Here is a 14,337-nt window from a genome sequence, read left to right on the forward strand (position 1 = left end):
CCGTACCATTATGCCCACATCTGATGGACGCTTGCAAGAAAATAGTTTGAAGTTGAGGCGTTTTAACAAACATTCAACATAAACTTCTACTTTTCTGGAATGACTTGGACCCCATTTAAACTCTATTTCTCCCTTTAGAATCCATAGCGATGAATTGAGCATGCGATCCCAGATAGCCTGTAGGAGAGTAGCTAACATGTACGACGCCAGCCTTAATAGTATCATAGCAGTAAACTAAAATGACATTTATTCTCCGACAATCCAGAAACCTATGCATTTGCAAGGTCGTTTTAAGTTTTCGTCAAATGGAATCTTCAATTCCCCTTTTTTGATTGTGTCGAAAAATTTTGACATTGGAATTTAGTAACGAGAGCCTTATCTTTGCTCTCCACATCCTGAAGTTGCTATTCAAGGCACCACATACGTTGGGCCTAAATAATCCGTTTCATCCACAGGGAGAGCAAGAAAATTGTTGTGTTGGGACCGTAATTCTTAAAGTATTTCGTAAGGTCTTTCTTGATCCATAGAGTAAACTTGAAATACATCGCATTAAGGGATAGCTTGGGGGTGGAATATACCAATGCGGTTAAGACTTTACCTCAAGGTGGACGGTGTCGTTAATTTCCTAGAGTGTAGAGTTCGATAACTGTTCATCATCATGAGAAAACTCTCTTTGATGATTCGTTTTTATAAGACTTAAAAAAATGCAAATTATTAACAAAACGCTCTATAGAATTTGTAATAAGATCGTCTTGGACCGGTTCTAGATCTAGTTTCGAAACGAAAAAAAAAAAAACACTCGTTAATAGCAAGCCAAATTAAAATATCAAATAAATATATTTTTAAATCTTGGTTATTTTGGTCAAGTCATTAAGGCAAAGCGATAAAATTATTGTATCGCATCAGTTCTTAATACGTTCGAAAATAGTAAATTGTGCACCAAGGGAGAAAAGTAGGACATTTTTTCCCGCGTGTAAAATTGCCACCCGAGCCGAAGGCGATACTCATAAAAAAACAATTTAACTGTTTTTTAATTTTTAAATAAACTAGGTACTACTAATTGAATAAGAACTGTCTGATGAACTCATCTTTGTTAATATTTCACTATTAAATTTTATTGCCTTTTGTTTATTTCACTTTTACACTAAACACAATATTGCAGATTACCCGAGCACAACAATGGCAGAGAATTTTAGGTGCGTGAGAGCAGACGTAGACACTAACGCGCATGCGCAGTTGTCAGTAGTACCCAGGGAGGAAAAGTAACACTTTCTTCCCTGTACAGCGGGAGGAAAAGTTAGACTTTCTTCCCTGTACAGCAGGAGGAAAACCGAATTTTCGGCGTAGGTATAAAATAATCAGGTAGGTAGGAAATAATCATTACTTAATAATAATAATATTAATAATCGTTACTTAATATTCATATTAATAACTAGCGACCCGCCCTCGCTTCGCTTCGGAAACAAAAAACACACATGAAACCAAAAAAATTAAATAAAAAAATAAATAAAAAAAAGTAGCCTATGTTCATCAGGGACAATGTCGGCTTCTAATGGAAAAATAATTTTTCAAATCGGTCCAGTAGTTTCGGAGCCTATTCGAAACAAACAAACAAACAAATCTTTCCTCTTTATAATATTAGTATAGATCATTACTTACCAAGTCTAGTCTAAGACTGAACGAGACATGTTTCCTTGGAGGAGGCGCCACGACGGTCGGAGCCTCGTAAAAGGCTGCCTCCTCGAGTCCATAGTCGGACTCGCTCTCCGTCCACTCCAGCTTCATAGTGCTGGGACTGTAAAAAATAAAAACCCAATGTAATGAAATACGTACTCAACAAATGTTCACGATGAAGGGTACTTTGATGGGTAGACGAGCTCACAACCCACCCGGTGGTGGTTACTGGAGCCTATAAACATCTGCTACGTAAATGCGCCATCCACCTTGAGATATAAGTTCTAAGGTCTCAGTATAGTTACAACGGCTGCCCCACCCTTCAAACCGAAACTTCACGGCAGAAATAGGCGGGGTAGTGGTACCTACCCGCGCGGACTCACAAGAGGTCCTACCACCAGTAAAGTCATGACGACATACAAGCTATGATGTCCATTGACAATGATAACCACTGAACTCTAGGTGAGCGCTGCTCTCTAATGAACGCGAATTGCTAATGCAATAAAAAATATACTTTTGGTTTTAAATGATTTTATTGTGACCTCATAAACCGAAAACGCACGAAAGGAACTCGTAAAAGTATTGTATGTTAAGAAAAACTCTCCGAATTCTCTCAAATTGTAATTATTTCTAACGGAGATACTAAATATCTACCCAAAAATCATTGAAAGATATGCGGGTATCATAAGTTCATAAGCTTCCAGATTATTTAATACGTGAACTTTACTAAACAAAATGAGAAAAAAAAAGAATAAATAATAAAAGAATCCTAAAGATATTTCCTCGAAACAGCTAATTTACCATCAAAGTAATCGAAATTAGTTAACACTTTGGATAACGACTTGATCCGGCGGAAGCTACCTCAAGGCACGCGTCCGACTTTCTCGGCCCGTTTTTATTAGAACACCTATAAGGGTTATATTTTTGTAGCTGGACGCACACGAGACTTGGTTCGTCATACAACCAGAAGCGTTTGGGATTGTAAATGTGTCAGCAGAAATTCGGCGCGTCTGAAGTGAAATCGGTGCCGTGTCGTTACGGATAGTATCCGGCGGATACGGCGCGATCCCGACACCCGGAGACATTATTGTCTTGTAATTGAAACGGTGTGTCGATTTGTTCATTTGAACACGGCGGGGTGAGCGTTAGTGTATTAGTAAGGGTTGTGACCGAATGATTCTACGAGGCTCGAAATAGCAAAGGATATGTCGACTATTTTAATTTACGTCAATTTGTGATTAATTAAAATGTAACAGAGATGCAAAGTGTAGATAATATATGATTTCTGCGAATCTTTAGGATTTCAATGAAAAAAATTATGTAGTTGATTTTTGAAAATACCGAACTTGATTTAGAAAAGTTTTAGTATTTATAGTAAAAATTCTATATGAAAATGTTACTAAAACGAACTGGCTAGCTTTCTCAAGTTAAAAAGCTAATCAATAATCGATTACCTTGCGTACTCTTCTACAATGTTTGCAAACAAATGATTTCAACAGAACACTTTTTCCGCTTATCGGTATTATTAAAACTTTGTTCTATCAACACTACGCCTTAAATTGCTCAACATTAATCATTAGAAAAATAACAAAATTCGCGTAAGAGATATCATAATTTTGAACTCGATTCCAAGCAGAATGAGTGTCTCGAATAATAAGACTTCTGAAAATTTCATAATTCAAAGTTTTCATACGCATATTTAATAGTGTTCGAAATTATCGCGAGCTCGTCCAAAATAACAACATGGCGCTCGTATCTAATCACAGCCTGATAACATTATGTACCTTATTATAATAACACAAATATCGCATAATTATTATCTAGAAAAGCGCGCCTTACTGGTCTTTTTTTTACTTTAGTTGTTACTGTAATATTCTGACAGTCAAGATTTGTAACTAAGAAAACCGTGAAAACCGGCATCGTATAGACCAGGGGTGGCCAACCGTTAGACCGCGATCGACCGGTCGATCATGGCAAGACAAAAAATATAAATACATAGAACAGACGACGCAGTTTAAGTCGTCGTGGCCTAAAGGATAAGACGTCCGGTGCATTCGTATGTAGCGATGCACCGGTGTTCGAATCCCGCAGGCGGGTACCAATTTTTCTAATGAAATACGTACTCAACAAATTTAATGTTCACGATTGACTTCCACGGTGAAGGAATAACACCGTGCAATAAAAATCAAACCCGCAAAATTATAATTTGCGTAATTACTGGTGGTAGGACCTCTTGTGAGTCCGCACGGGTAGGTACCACCGCCCTGCCTATTTCTGCCGTGAAGCAGTAATGCGTTTCGGTTTGAAGGGTGGGGCAGCCGTTGTGACTATACTGAGACCTTAGAACTATATCTCAAGCTGTGTGTGGCGCATTTACGTTGTAGATGTCTATGGGCTCCAGTAACCACTTAATACCAGGTGGGCTGTGAGCTCGTCCACACATCTAAGCAATAAAAAAAAAATAAAAAAAAAAAAAAACGCAACGTAATCACCATTTGCTGCACGCATCATCTTCATCTTGTATCATTTGTCAACGACCATTGCGTCACATTATTTATGCTCTCTTCAATACAATAGTTCTTTTTTATATAATTTCAGGTTTATTTTAATATTTTTAATAAAATAAACAACGCTGCTGCTGCTGGCTGCAGACAGGTATGCGGAAGAAGGCCCAGAGTCAGAAGTCCAATGTCGGACCAGATACGCTCCACTTTCAATACTTTAGTTCACGTTTCTATCTACAGCCGAGGATAGGCAGGAATGGCGCAGAATAATACAGGAGAAGTTGTTAGAGGAGGCCACGACCCTCAGCATTGAGGATTATCGACACAAGGAGGAGGAATAAAAGAAAATATACTACTTATTTATATACTGAACTACATTGTTTCATTAAATTTCAAGAAATGTCATTGGAAGATCGCAGAGTGTTTCGTCAGTAGATAGTAGATCTTGGTTCTAATCAAGTTGGCCACGCCTGGTATAGACATGTCCGGGCTACGATCAACATTATTGTTTCTAAAAACTAACCGGGATATATTTATTCGACTACGACAAGATTATGAAAGGCATTTTGATAGTGTACGGAGAAACGAGAACATCAGATCGTCAGATGAATGCAACTTGTTAAAAATATACTAGCGTGTTATGAGATAGGATCCGAGGCGTGATCCGGTTTGGTTATGTTAATGCAAATTTTGTCATCAATTATGGTAAAATTGTTCATCATCATTTTATGGTTCATTTACATAGCATAGTGTGTAAGTTTTTATTCATTAATTTTTTATTGCTTAACGGGAGGACGAGGTCACAGCCGACTTGGTGTTAAATGGTTACCGGAGCCCATAGACATCTACAACGTAAATGCCGCCACCCACCTTGAGACATGAGTTCTAAGGTCTCACTTTTAACAGTACGACGGCTGTCCCACCCGTCAAACCGAAAAGCATTGCTGCTACACGGCAGAAATAGGCGGGGTGGTGGCAATTACGCAAATTATAATTTTTGCGGGTTTGGATTTTTATTACACCATGTTATTCCTTTACCGTGGAAGTCAATCGTGAACATTTGTTAACTACGTATATCATTGGCAAATTTGGTACATGCCGGTGAAGTTCGAACACCAGTGCATCGCTACATACGAATGCACCGGACGTCTTTAAAGATAAGAAAAATTTTCAATAATAATATACCTTAATCTGAATGTTAAATGAGTTAGATCGATAGTAAGTTTTAATACTTCGCATTGTCGAGGCTCTATAATATTTTTACAAAGTGAATAAACTGGATAGCAAAACATTTCAGTGAAACGTTGGTCTAAGGTTTTGGCAATGGACTTATCATCACGCAATCGCATAATTTGGACGGTCGCGTGTGCAGCAATTATTATAATCTGAACTGACTGCTTCATAAATTCAATTTGGTTAAAAATTATGCTTGTCCTGGAATTGAGACCGTTTTAAAATATTCAGGGGTCTTTGAACCAAAGAGAATGAATGCAGACTGCGTTTTCATTTAAGAAATGACAATTCGATCTTGTCAAAACTGTTATGAAAATCTGATAAGTTTGTATGAAATACAATGGCCAAAAGGTTTACGAAGCCTGCCATAAACTGGGTAGAACTTGAAAAGAGAGTTCCTCCAGAACAGAAAACTAATTTCTTTGCTTTTAAAGGTAAAGTCGACTCGTACTTGCGAAGGTAATTCATGTGTTTTAAAACTTTAAGAAAGAGTAAATATATGATGTGTTGTTCGCGTTTTATTTCTATATGGATCTCTTTTCTAGAGTACTGGCAAACCCGCCTGAGCCTCCGAAAATAAACTGGGATGAATATCAGAAATCAGTACCAATACCGGGGCTTGTTGACAAATTCAAGAAAGAATACGAAGCCTTCAAAGTGCCTTTTCCTCAGGACACGCTAACATCAAAAGTTGAGGAACAGTGGAAAGAACTAGAACCCCAGATCAAGGCCTTCTGTGCGAATTTGCAAAAAGAAATCGAAGCGTTCGTAGACGAATAATTAACATTTATATCTGATGAAAGCATTCTATTAGTTTGTAATATCACCAATTTACATAATAGATTATGTAACATAGAGCTAATTTTAAATAACCATTAGGTTTGCCACACCTATTATAGGCACAACTTAAAATAATACATGTTTTTGATGATTAGGACGGATTGTTTTTCTGTTTCAGATCGCAAAAAGAGTTGCAAAGAATTAAATCACTTCCAAAATTCGAAGAGATGACAATGGAGATGTTTTACGAGCTATACCCTGATCAAGCTCTCGATCCGGTAAATAAGCCTACATTTTGGCCGCACACTCCCGAGGAACAAGGTGTGTCTCCTGAGAAAACTTCAACGAAAGGGGGACATTGATGGTGACATTCAACAAACTAAAATAAAATTTACATAATTTCAGTTACATATATTATTCAATCTAGAGTATACTTTATTTTGCTTTTGCGTTCTTTACTCAAATACTTTCTAAGTAATTTTTCTGTTAACATCGGTTTCTGGGCGACTCTTTCAGAATGATTATTGCAAATTCATGAATTCGTGCAAATCGCATCGCGTTCGTCCAACGCATTTGGACTTTAATATGGGGATTTAGATTGCCAGAATTATTATCGTTGAATTATGAAAGACATTTTCAGATATGCAAAATTTGGATTTGTAATTGTTCATGTACAATGTTTTTTGAATGAACATGAATCACACTCATTGATAATCAAATTGAATGATATCGTAAAATCGTCTTTATAGTCACTAGTTTAAATTATAAATTATTATGAGGGCTTGGTGGATTTCAAGCTATTAAAAACCTAATATCTAGTTTAAACTGGTCTATTCCGATTAGATTTACTAGCTTATTTGATTAGATTAAAGCCAGAGGATCTTACGTGATAACAGCGGTTTAAATCAGGAAATTCGTGTATGCGTTGGAGTCGCATCGACATGAATGACATGTAACACCCCCAATCGGAATTGGAGTAACTTATCGTATGCTATGCTTGCTTCTCAGTATTCAGATTTGGATTCTCAGATTCTTTCACACTATACCAAAGAGTTTTAATTATACGCCAAGTTGATAAGAATTTTTCTTTCCTATCTAAGCTGATAGCCTTGAGAGGCTATTTCAGTATAGCCATAACTAGTAGGTGAGCTCACGGGGCTCAAACCGGAGTGATGCTAACAGTGACCCTAGCAAGAGCAGTGCTTCGTAGAATCTACCACCGGATCGGAAACGCGACCCACTGAGAAGATCCGGCGATAAACTCAGTGGGCTGTGTCTATGGGTTAATTCGCTCGATTCGTCGAGCCCTTCGTCGCAAGCGTCGGGTTCGACGAGGACAGTGACCGGCATTGATAAGAAATTCAGTAAAACTATTTTAAGCAGAAACCACAAGAGGCCCTAAGAACGTTTATTTGTTAAATTTGAATGAATTCCGCAGCTGCATTTCGCAAATTGCCACCATTAGTTATTATGTGAAGGTTTGCAGCCTCGCCTGCGGGCCGACCCTAACCATCGCGTGACTTATTGTCAGCGTCCAGACTCCAGACTGGCAGTCAGACAACGGGACTGTAATTATAATTGGATTACAAATTGTTTTCATAATGACCATCACCTGTCTGGCATTTTTGGCCCGTATGGAATAAATAAATATCGCAATTTAGGTTACGTCGAATTCTTTTCGAATTTGTACACTAGTTTTTTTTGGCTTAACCTATATTTAATATCACTCTCGGGTTAAATTCTTTTTTGAAACGGAGTACCAATTAATGCTATTGTGTTTGTAATTTTCGTGAACAGAACGCGACGTTGCATTAATTGCTGAATTGAATAGTTATGTGCGTTAAAAGAATTTTAACTCAATTCTTTTAACAACATAATAGTTTTATTGGTAACTTAAGCAGGATATGAAATTTCAAAAGCCTAATATGTATTTCTATTTTCCCTGCAATAGCATTCCGTAGTAAAATCATGCTTAAATACACATCTTAATTGCTGGTTAGGATGAGTGTCAAGAATCATTTCAATTATGTGCCTTTATGTGAATACAGAGCCCAAGGACTGCACTCTATATTTAGATGCACCCGCAGTTGCACCGGGGACACGGCCAACTCGCGACAAATTATGATTAATCATTTTTATTGCGTTACTAAAATATGTATTTAAAACATTTGAATTTGGAGAGTATGGCAAATTATTTTGAATTTATGTAATTTACAGATTATTAACTATATGTGTTAAATTAGATTCAGAGAACAAGGTTTTATTATATTAAAGTTAGCGGAAACAATTGATGAAATATAGTATATTTAAGAGGCAAACGGAACTCGACACTTTGCAGAAAAAATAAAATATTAAGATGTTTGCTTGATTTAAATATGAACTCTTTTTTTATTTTTGTTCATAATTTGCTTTGATGTTAAAGTTTTTCGATTTCAGCTATTATTTTATTATACGGAATGATGGTCTTATTGCTTTAAAACATTTTAGTACTTCTAAGAACAAAGATAAAATCAAAATTGACAACTACTTAAATAAATTAAAAAAAACCAGACAAAATTACACTTTTATCAGAATACTATTTTTATCTAGTTGGTTAGATTGTCAACGAAATTTATAAGTAACTAACTAGCTGTACTCACCCGCTTCGCTTGGCATTTAAAATTAACATTATTATTTATTGTCATTATTATTAGGGAGTCCAACACTCATGTAAACATAGCCTATCCATTAAGTACATGCATTTTCTACATGGATACCAAGATTCAAGTCAATCGGATGCATGGTTCAGTAGTAATAACGGAACATCCGTAAAAACCACTGTAGATTTATATATTAGTATAGATTTCGTTAAAAAAATTAAATATATATTTGTTACACTCGACAATCCGAGCTCAAGGAATCGGAATGAACACTATTGTTAGTGTTTGCATTCATTGAACCTGAATGAACATGTGCAACGAGTACCAGACGAGACGTTTCCGAGAACGCCGCCTGCCACGCATCCAATTTGGCGATCACATACGAATCCTCAATTCGATACTAAAGACAGATTGCGATGCAATTTTTTCTAATGAAATACGTACTCAACAAATGTTCACGATCGACTTCCACGGTGAAGGAATAACGTCGTGTAATAAAAATAAAACCCGCGAAATTATAATTTGCGTAATTACTGGTGGTAGGACGTCTTGTGAGTCCGCACGGGTAGGTACCACCACCCCGCCTATTTCTGCCGTGAAGCAGTAATGCGTTTCGGCTTGAAGCGTGCGGCAGCCGTTGTAACTATACTGAGACCTTAGAATTTACATCTCGAGGTGGGTAGCGCATTTACGTCGTAGATATCTATGGACTCCAGTAACCACTTAACACCAGGTGGGCTGTGAGCTCATCCAACCACCAAAGCAATAAAAAACAAATTTAAACTCTAAATATAGTTTAAAGAAAAATACCTTGTGGATTGTATTTGTTGGTGTTTAGATTGTTTCCAGGCATTTTAAAGATAAAATGCCGAATATTTCAACAATGTTTGGTTTTAGTGTCAACGAATTGACAAATGTATAAACTTCAAGATTTAAAGAAAACCTCGATAAGATTGCCAATATTTTTATAAATAGATTTTTTTAGCATCCATCACACTTGAGTCAGATTGGACTATTAACTTGAACTTTAAAAGATTGAAAAAATTGGTACATTCTTTTGATAAGTTTACACTAAAAGCGGTCAGTTATAAGATGATCAATTTTCAAGATTATACCTACATTTTTTTAACTGTTATTTGAAGATTAGAATAGTAAAGTTTTTAATAAAGAATATCATTGCCGACTTCTAAGATTTTAAGACAGTAAAATAGCTGTGTCTCTTTCCGTTTCCTCAAAATTTCATGGACTATGATTGAACTATCCTCCATTTGGACGGATATCCGACATTTGTTGTCAAAACAAAAAGTTTAACAGCCACCCTTTAGGCAGCGACTTGCCTGTACTGGCATTGTTGATGGCAATGATTGGGCGGGCACTGGGTGGGCATTGGGTGGGCCGTATGCTCGTCTGCCTACAATAGCAAAAGAACTGAAATATTTAAGTAAATTTTAGGCTCAAAGTTAGACAATTTTTTAAAGTAACTCTTTGATAAAGTGAAATCTGTTTCTATCGTATTTGATCTGTCGTTTGAGACACCATTTCGTTCTTCATTGTCTGCCTTGTGACCATAGTTGGAAGTGATGAGAAATTATCAGACTTATACAATGACGTATCACAAGCCTCTTCGAGCCCCTCGCAATAAAGTTCAAAATGATTAAGTTGAAAAATCTGATCTGCACGAGTTTGAAGCTAATGTGCGTGGGTGGAAGGGTGAGGAGCAGAGACCACCTGTTGCTGGCGGACTATTTTTAGCGCCATTCCCCCCTACACAATCCGCGGCCCCCTTTACCCATTCATAATTTTGTGACTAATGTGTGAAACAGGAGCTTGCCAGAATCGGCACATGTTTGCGGGCCGCTGTGAAGTAAACACCTCCAAGAACGAATATTAGTACATGTAAATCCAGTGTTGTTTTCGTTTACCGGAGATAAACGATTAGATAAAACTTTGCATCTTAAAATATGTCAAAACGTTTGATATACTTATGATGCGCGGTATTACGTTACAATCACGCCTTTAACCAAGTTGTCAACGATACACTGGAGTCTTATTTTCTGAGCGTTCCGACGTAACAAGCCTTGGCCTACCCGATTGCAATGCGACACCCACTTGTAAACACAAGTGTTAAGGAATTTCGTTGAATAAACTGTTTAAAAAAGTTAACCACACTACTTTGTTAATGTACACAATACTAATCATTGACGTGTTCACTATCAATCATCGTTTATGGATCACCTTGTAATAATCAGCTGGCGATTCTTTTTAAATCAATGAATTGGATTAGCAATATGGGACGAAAAAACTGTTATTTAATAATGTTGTTGCTAATCGATTAGTCTTATTCTAGAGGGAAAAAGAGTAAATTCAGATATAAAGACATTATCCGCAATTGAATTTGGAGCAGACAATTATCTCATCGATCTAGAGCTAACGAACCTTGATCCTTCGATAAGCTCGTCAATTTTATATTTAAATTTATTTTTAATTCTTTGTAGGTATTATTATTACCAGTTACTACGAAAGTATGAAGAATTTAATATTCATTTGCGCTTTACACGATGCATGTAGATTCGCGATGCTGAAAATATTTCAAGTGGCCTTAGTATGCTTGAGTACTTGTTACTTGTTACTTAAAAGCGTCGATAAGTAACTTTTAAATGTAAGGAAAGGATATATTTAATAATTATAATAATGTATTCAGAATGTACGTGGGATGGTCAGATATGAAGTGTGTTCAGTGATATGTTTAGTATTGTTTATCGTAGTGTCATCGACCTCAACACATGGGAGCGTTGCATTACCGACTATGTAATTATTATTACTGGAAGACTAAGGTCGTAGGTACTAAATGAAACATATTAAATATGTTAAATCTAATAATTTATTCAAAATTATTTTGTGTTTGGGAACTGTTGTTGCTTTGTTTTTTTTTTTTAACTTATTGCTTACTAGCTGAGTCCCGTGATGCTACCCGCGGTTATTTTCGTGTCGCGGGTGACGCCGCGGGGCGAAGCTAGTCTAAAAAAAGTAGCCTAAGTTACTCCTATTATATCATCAGCTACCTATCAGTGAGCCTCGTCAAAATCCGTCCAGCCGTTCCAGAGATTAGCCGGAACAAACAGACAGACAGACAGGCACACCAAAATTAAAAAATATATATATTCTGGTACATGTACTGTGGTATACATACTTACGCATTTGGTAAAAAGTGGTTACTTATTTTATTATTACAAACAGACACTCCAATTTTATTTATTTGTATAAATATTTATTCTTTACAAAACAAGACATATCTACGTTTTCTACCTAGGTTTAATTGAGAATAGTGTCTAATCTAGTATAATCTACATTACGAAGGTACAAAAATATGCCGGACTGAGTAATCGCGATTAGGCAAGTTTGTGTTGTTGATAGTTACTAATTAATTCATAATTAAAAATTCTGGTGCACCCGCCAGACGGCCGCGTCAACCAATTATAAAGCCCACACACAGCAAATGATTATGAACTGTAAATGTAGAGAGTTATGATTCAAAATATCATAAAATAAGGGCTGCGAATGAAGGGCAAGAGACAGTTGTTTTATTTTGTGCTATATTTAGTAGTTGGACTGAATTGTTACTGTGCCAGCTTTGTATGGAACGTTGTGCGCGATCGGCATGCTTATTAATGTTTTGTTTTCAAATAAAATCATGCAAAAATAGACACTGCAGCTCATATAATAGCCATGTATTTGAAATGTGGTACTAAGGTGGTAATGGCCGGTCCGGTTTTTATCTGAACTCAATCCTACTGCTTCTGCAAAGTCAGTAATATTATCGTTAAAATCTCTCATAGCTACACCAAAGCCATTACCTTGATTCTTGCGATAGGACGGCTCTTGAGGGCGTACACTGCGTTATTTTTAATTATTGCGTATATGGGTGAATGGCTTATGGTCCAACTGCTGTAAAGTGGTTACCAGACCCCACGGAGATCCAACTTGAATGCTGCCATCCATATTAAGACATGAAGTCAAAGTTTCAACTGTGTTGTATCGCAATTGTCCTATCCTTCAAGCTATACATCACTACTTCGCGGCAGAAATAGGCAAGATAATGATATTTACCCGTGCCAGCTTATAATAAGCAATAGAATGCCAGAAAAAAAAGTATTTATAAGCATAATATGTATATATTATTACAGTCCTGCCCGCTGAGTTTCTCGCCGGATCTTCTCAGTGGATCGCGTTTCCGATCCGGTGGTAGTTTCTGCGAAGCACTGCTCTTGCTAGGGCCAGTGTTAGCAACACTCCAACTTGAGCCCCGTAAGCTCACCTACACGTCAAGGCGAAGCTGAAATAGCCTCTCAAGGCTATCAGCATAGGTAGAACAAAGAAGTTACATTCCTAAAGCAATCATGTGTCCATGTTTCAAGGTCTTTATGCCTATGGACTCTGGTAACTAACTGAAGGTATGTAAGTAGCCTATTCAGAAGTCACTAAAGAAAGACTTACGTTATTCTGATTTAATGTTGATGTTTTATGGAAACGTTTTAGCGCTTGCTAGTATTATAAGCAAAACAGTGACAAAAAAACGTTTAAAAATAACATGTGTGTTTTGATTTTTTTCATGTTTAAGCTAAAAAAGTTGGTTAGCTACCGTTTTTACTACATACCTACTGCCGAATTTTTTTTATGTACATAGCTGGCTTTGACAAAATTTAGACAAGGCCGGTTTGTTGGGCATTCAGTAGATTTAAAATCGAATCTCATGTTGTACATATAATATATTTATATTCTAGCTATGTACTATTTTTTTGTAGCACATTCATTACGCTTGCAGAAGACTGTGCGATTTAGCATCGTTAAAACTGAAGCAGAAAACAAGTACAGATGGGAAAAAAATTACCACTTGTACTGTGTTACAAATACATAAAATACATTCTATGTGTACGTTCAAACACTATAAAAATTAGAATGATGAATTACGATTATATTTTGATCACTGGGCGATAATTATAGTATTCATAATTGAAACACCATTAAAGATGACATGTAAGCTTATTATCTGATAGTACACTACTGATTCAACTATTCAGTGCTGCGGTAATATCTTTCTATCCGCGCGTAGCTGGTTAGTCCCAGCAAATAGTTAGGGGAAAAAAGAGGTACCTAATCCCTGACGTGAAATGTGTTTTTTTTTGTATAGCTTATATGTTTGGACGATCTCACAGCCAACCTGGTGTTAAATGGTTACTGGAGCCTATAGACATCTACAACGTAAATGCGCCACACACCTTGAGATATAAGTTCTAAGGTCTCAGTATAGTTACAACGTCTGCCCCACCCTTCAAACCGAAACGCATTACTGCTTCACGGCAGAAATAGGCGAGAAATGTGCTAATTTTAGCGTCTTTCTTTGGGCTTAGACTGTCTGTTCGATTTTAAGCTTGTTTATTCAGTTTATAGTAGACTTATCAATTACCTATCAGATAAAGGTTATTCATATGACAGCATGAAGAAAATTT

General features: G+C 36.7%; 2 protein-coding genes across 3 annotated transcripts in view; one reads left to right on the forward strand and one right to left on the reverse strand.

Moving 5' to 3' along the window:
- LOC101745606 (ETS-like protein pointed) overlaps positions 1 to 14,337 on the reverse strand; it is a 172,085-nt gene that overhangs the window by 147,055 nt on the left and 10,693 nt on the right. For both annotated transcript variants that reach the window (XM_012688950.4, XM_004924452.5), the window contains exon 2: positions 1,660 to 1,795. In XM_012688950.4, the coding sequence (XP_012544404.1) occupies positions 1,660 to 1,785 (126 nt within the window). In that variant the 5' untranslated portion in view covers positions 1,786 to 1,795. The remainder of the gene's footprint in view (positions 1 to 1,659; positions 1,796 to 14,337) is intronic.
- LOC101745754 (ATP synthase subunit d, mitochondrial) lies at positions 4,756 to 6,595 on the forward strand. Its single transcript, XM_004924453.5, has 4 exons — positions 4,756 to 4,883; positions 5,476 to 5,870; positions 5,957 to 6,175; positions 6,370 to 6,595. The coding sequence occupies exons 2-4, from the start codon at positions 5,752 to 5,754 to the stop codon at positions 6,551 to 6,553; spliced, it is 522 nt and encodes a 173-aa protein (XP_004924510.1). The 5' UTR covers positions 4,756 to 4,883; positions 5,476 to 5,751; the 3' UTR covers positions 6,554 to 6,595.

The sequence above is a fragment of the Bombyx mori genome, chromosome 25 (assembly GCF_030269925.1).
Source record: "Bombyx mori chromosome 25, ASM3026992v2".
NCBI classification, from domain to species: Eukaryota; Metazoa; Arthropoda; class Insecta; order Lepidoptera; family Bombycidae; genus Bombyx; species Bombyx mori.

Excerpts from the sequence above, each read along its gene's own strand:
- LOC101745754 (XM_004924453.5), top strand. The coding sequence starts at position 5,752 with ATGGCCAAAAGGTTTACGAAGCCTGCCATAAACTGGGTAGAACTTGAA. Across the intron at positions 5,871-5,956 it reads GTCGACTCGTACTTGCGAAG|AGTACTGGCAAACCCGCCTG; the intron begins GTAATTCATGTG and ends TCTCTTTTCTAG. Across the intron at positions 6,176-6,369 it reads TTGCAAAAAGAAATCGAAGC|ATCGCAAAAAGAGTTGCAAA; the intron begins GTTCGTAGACGA and ends TTTCTGTTTCAG.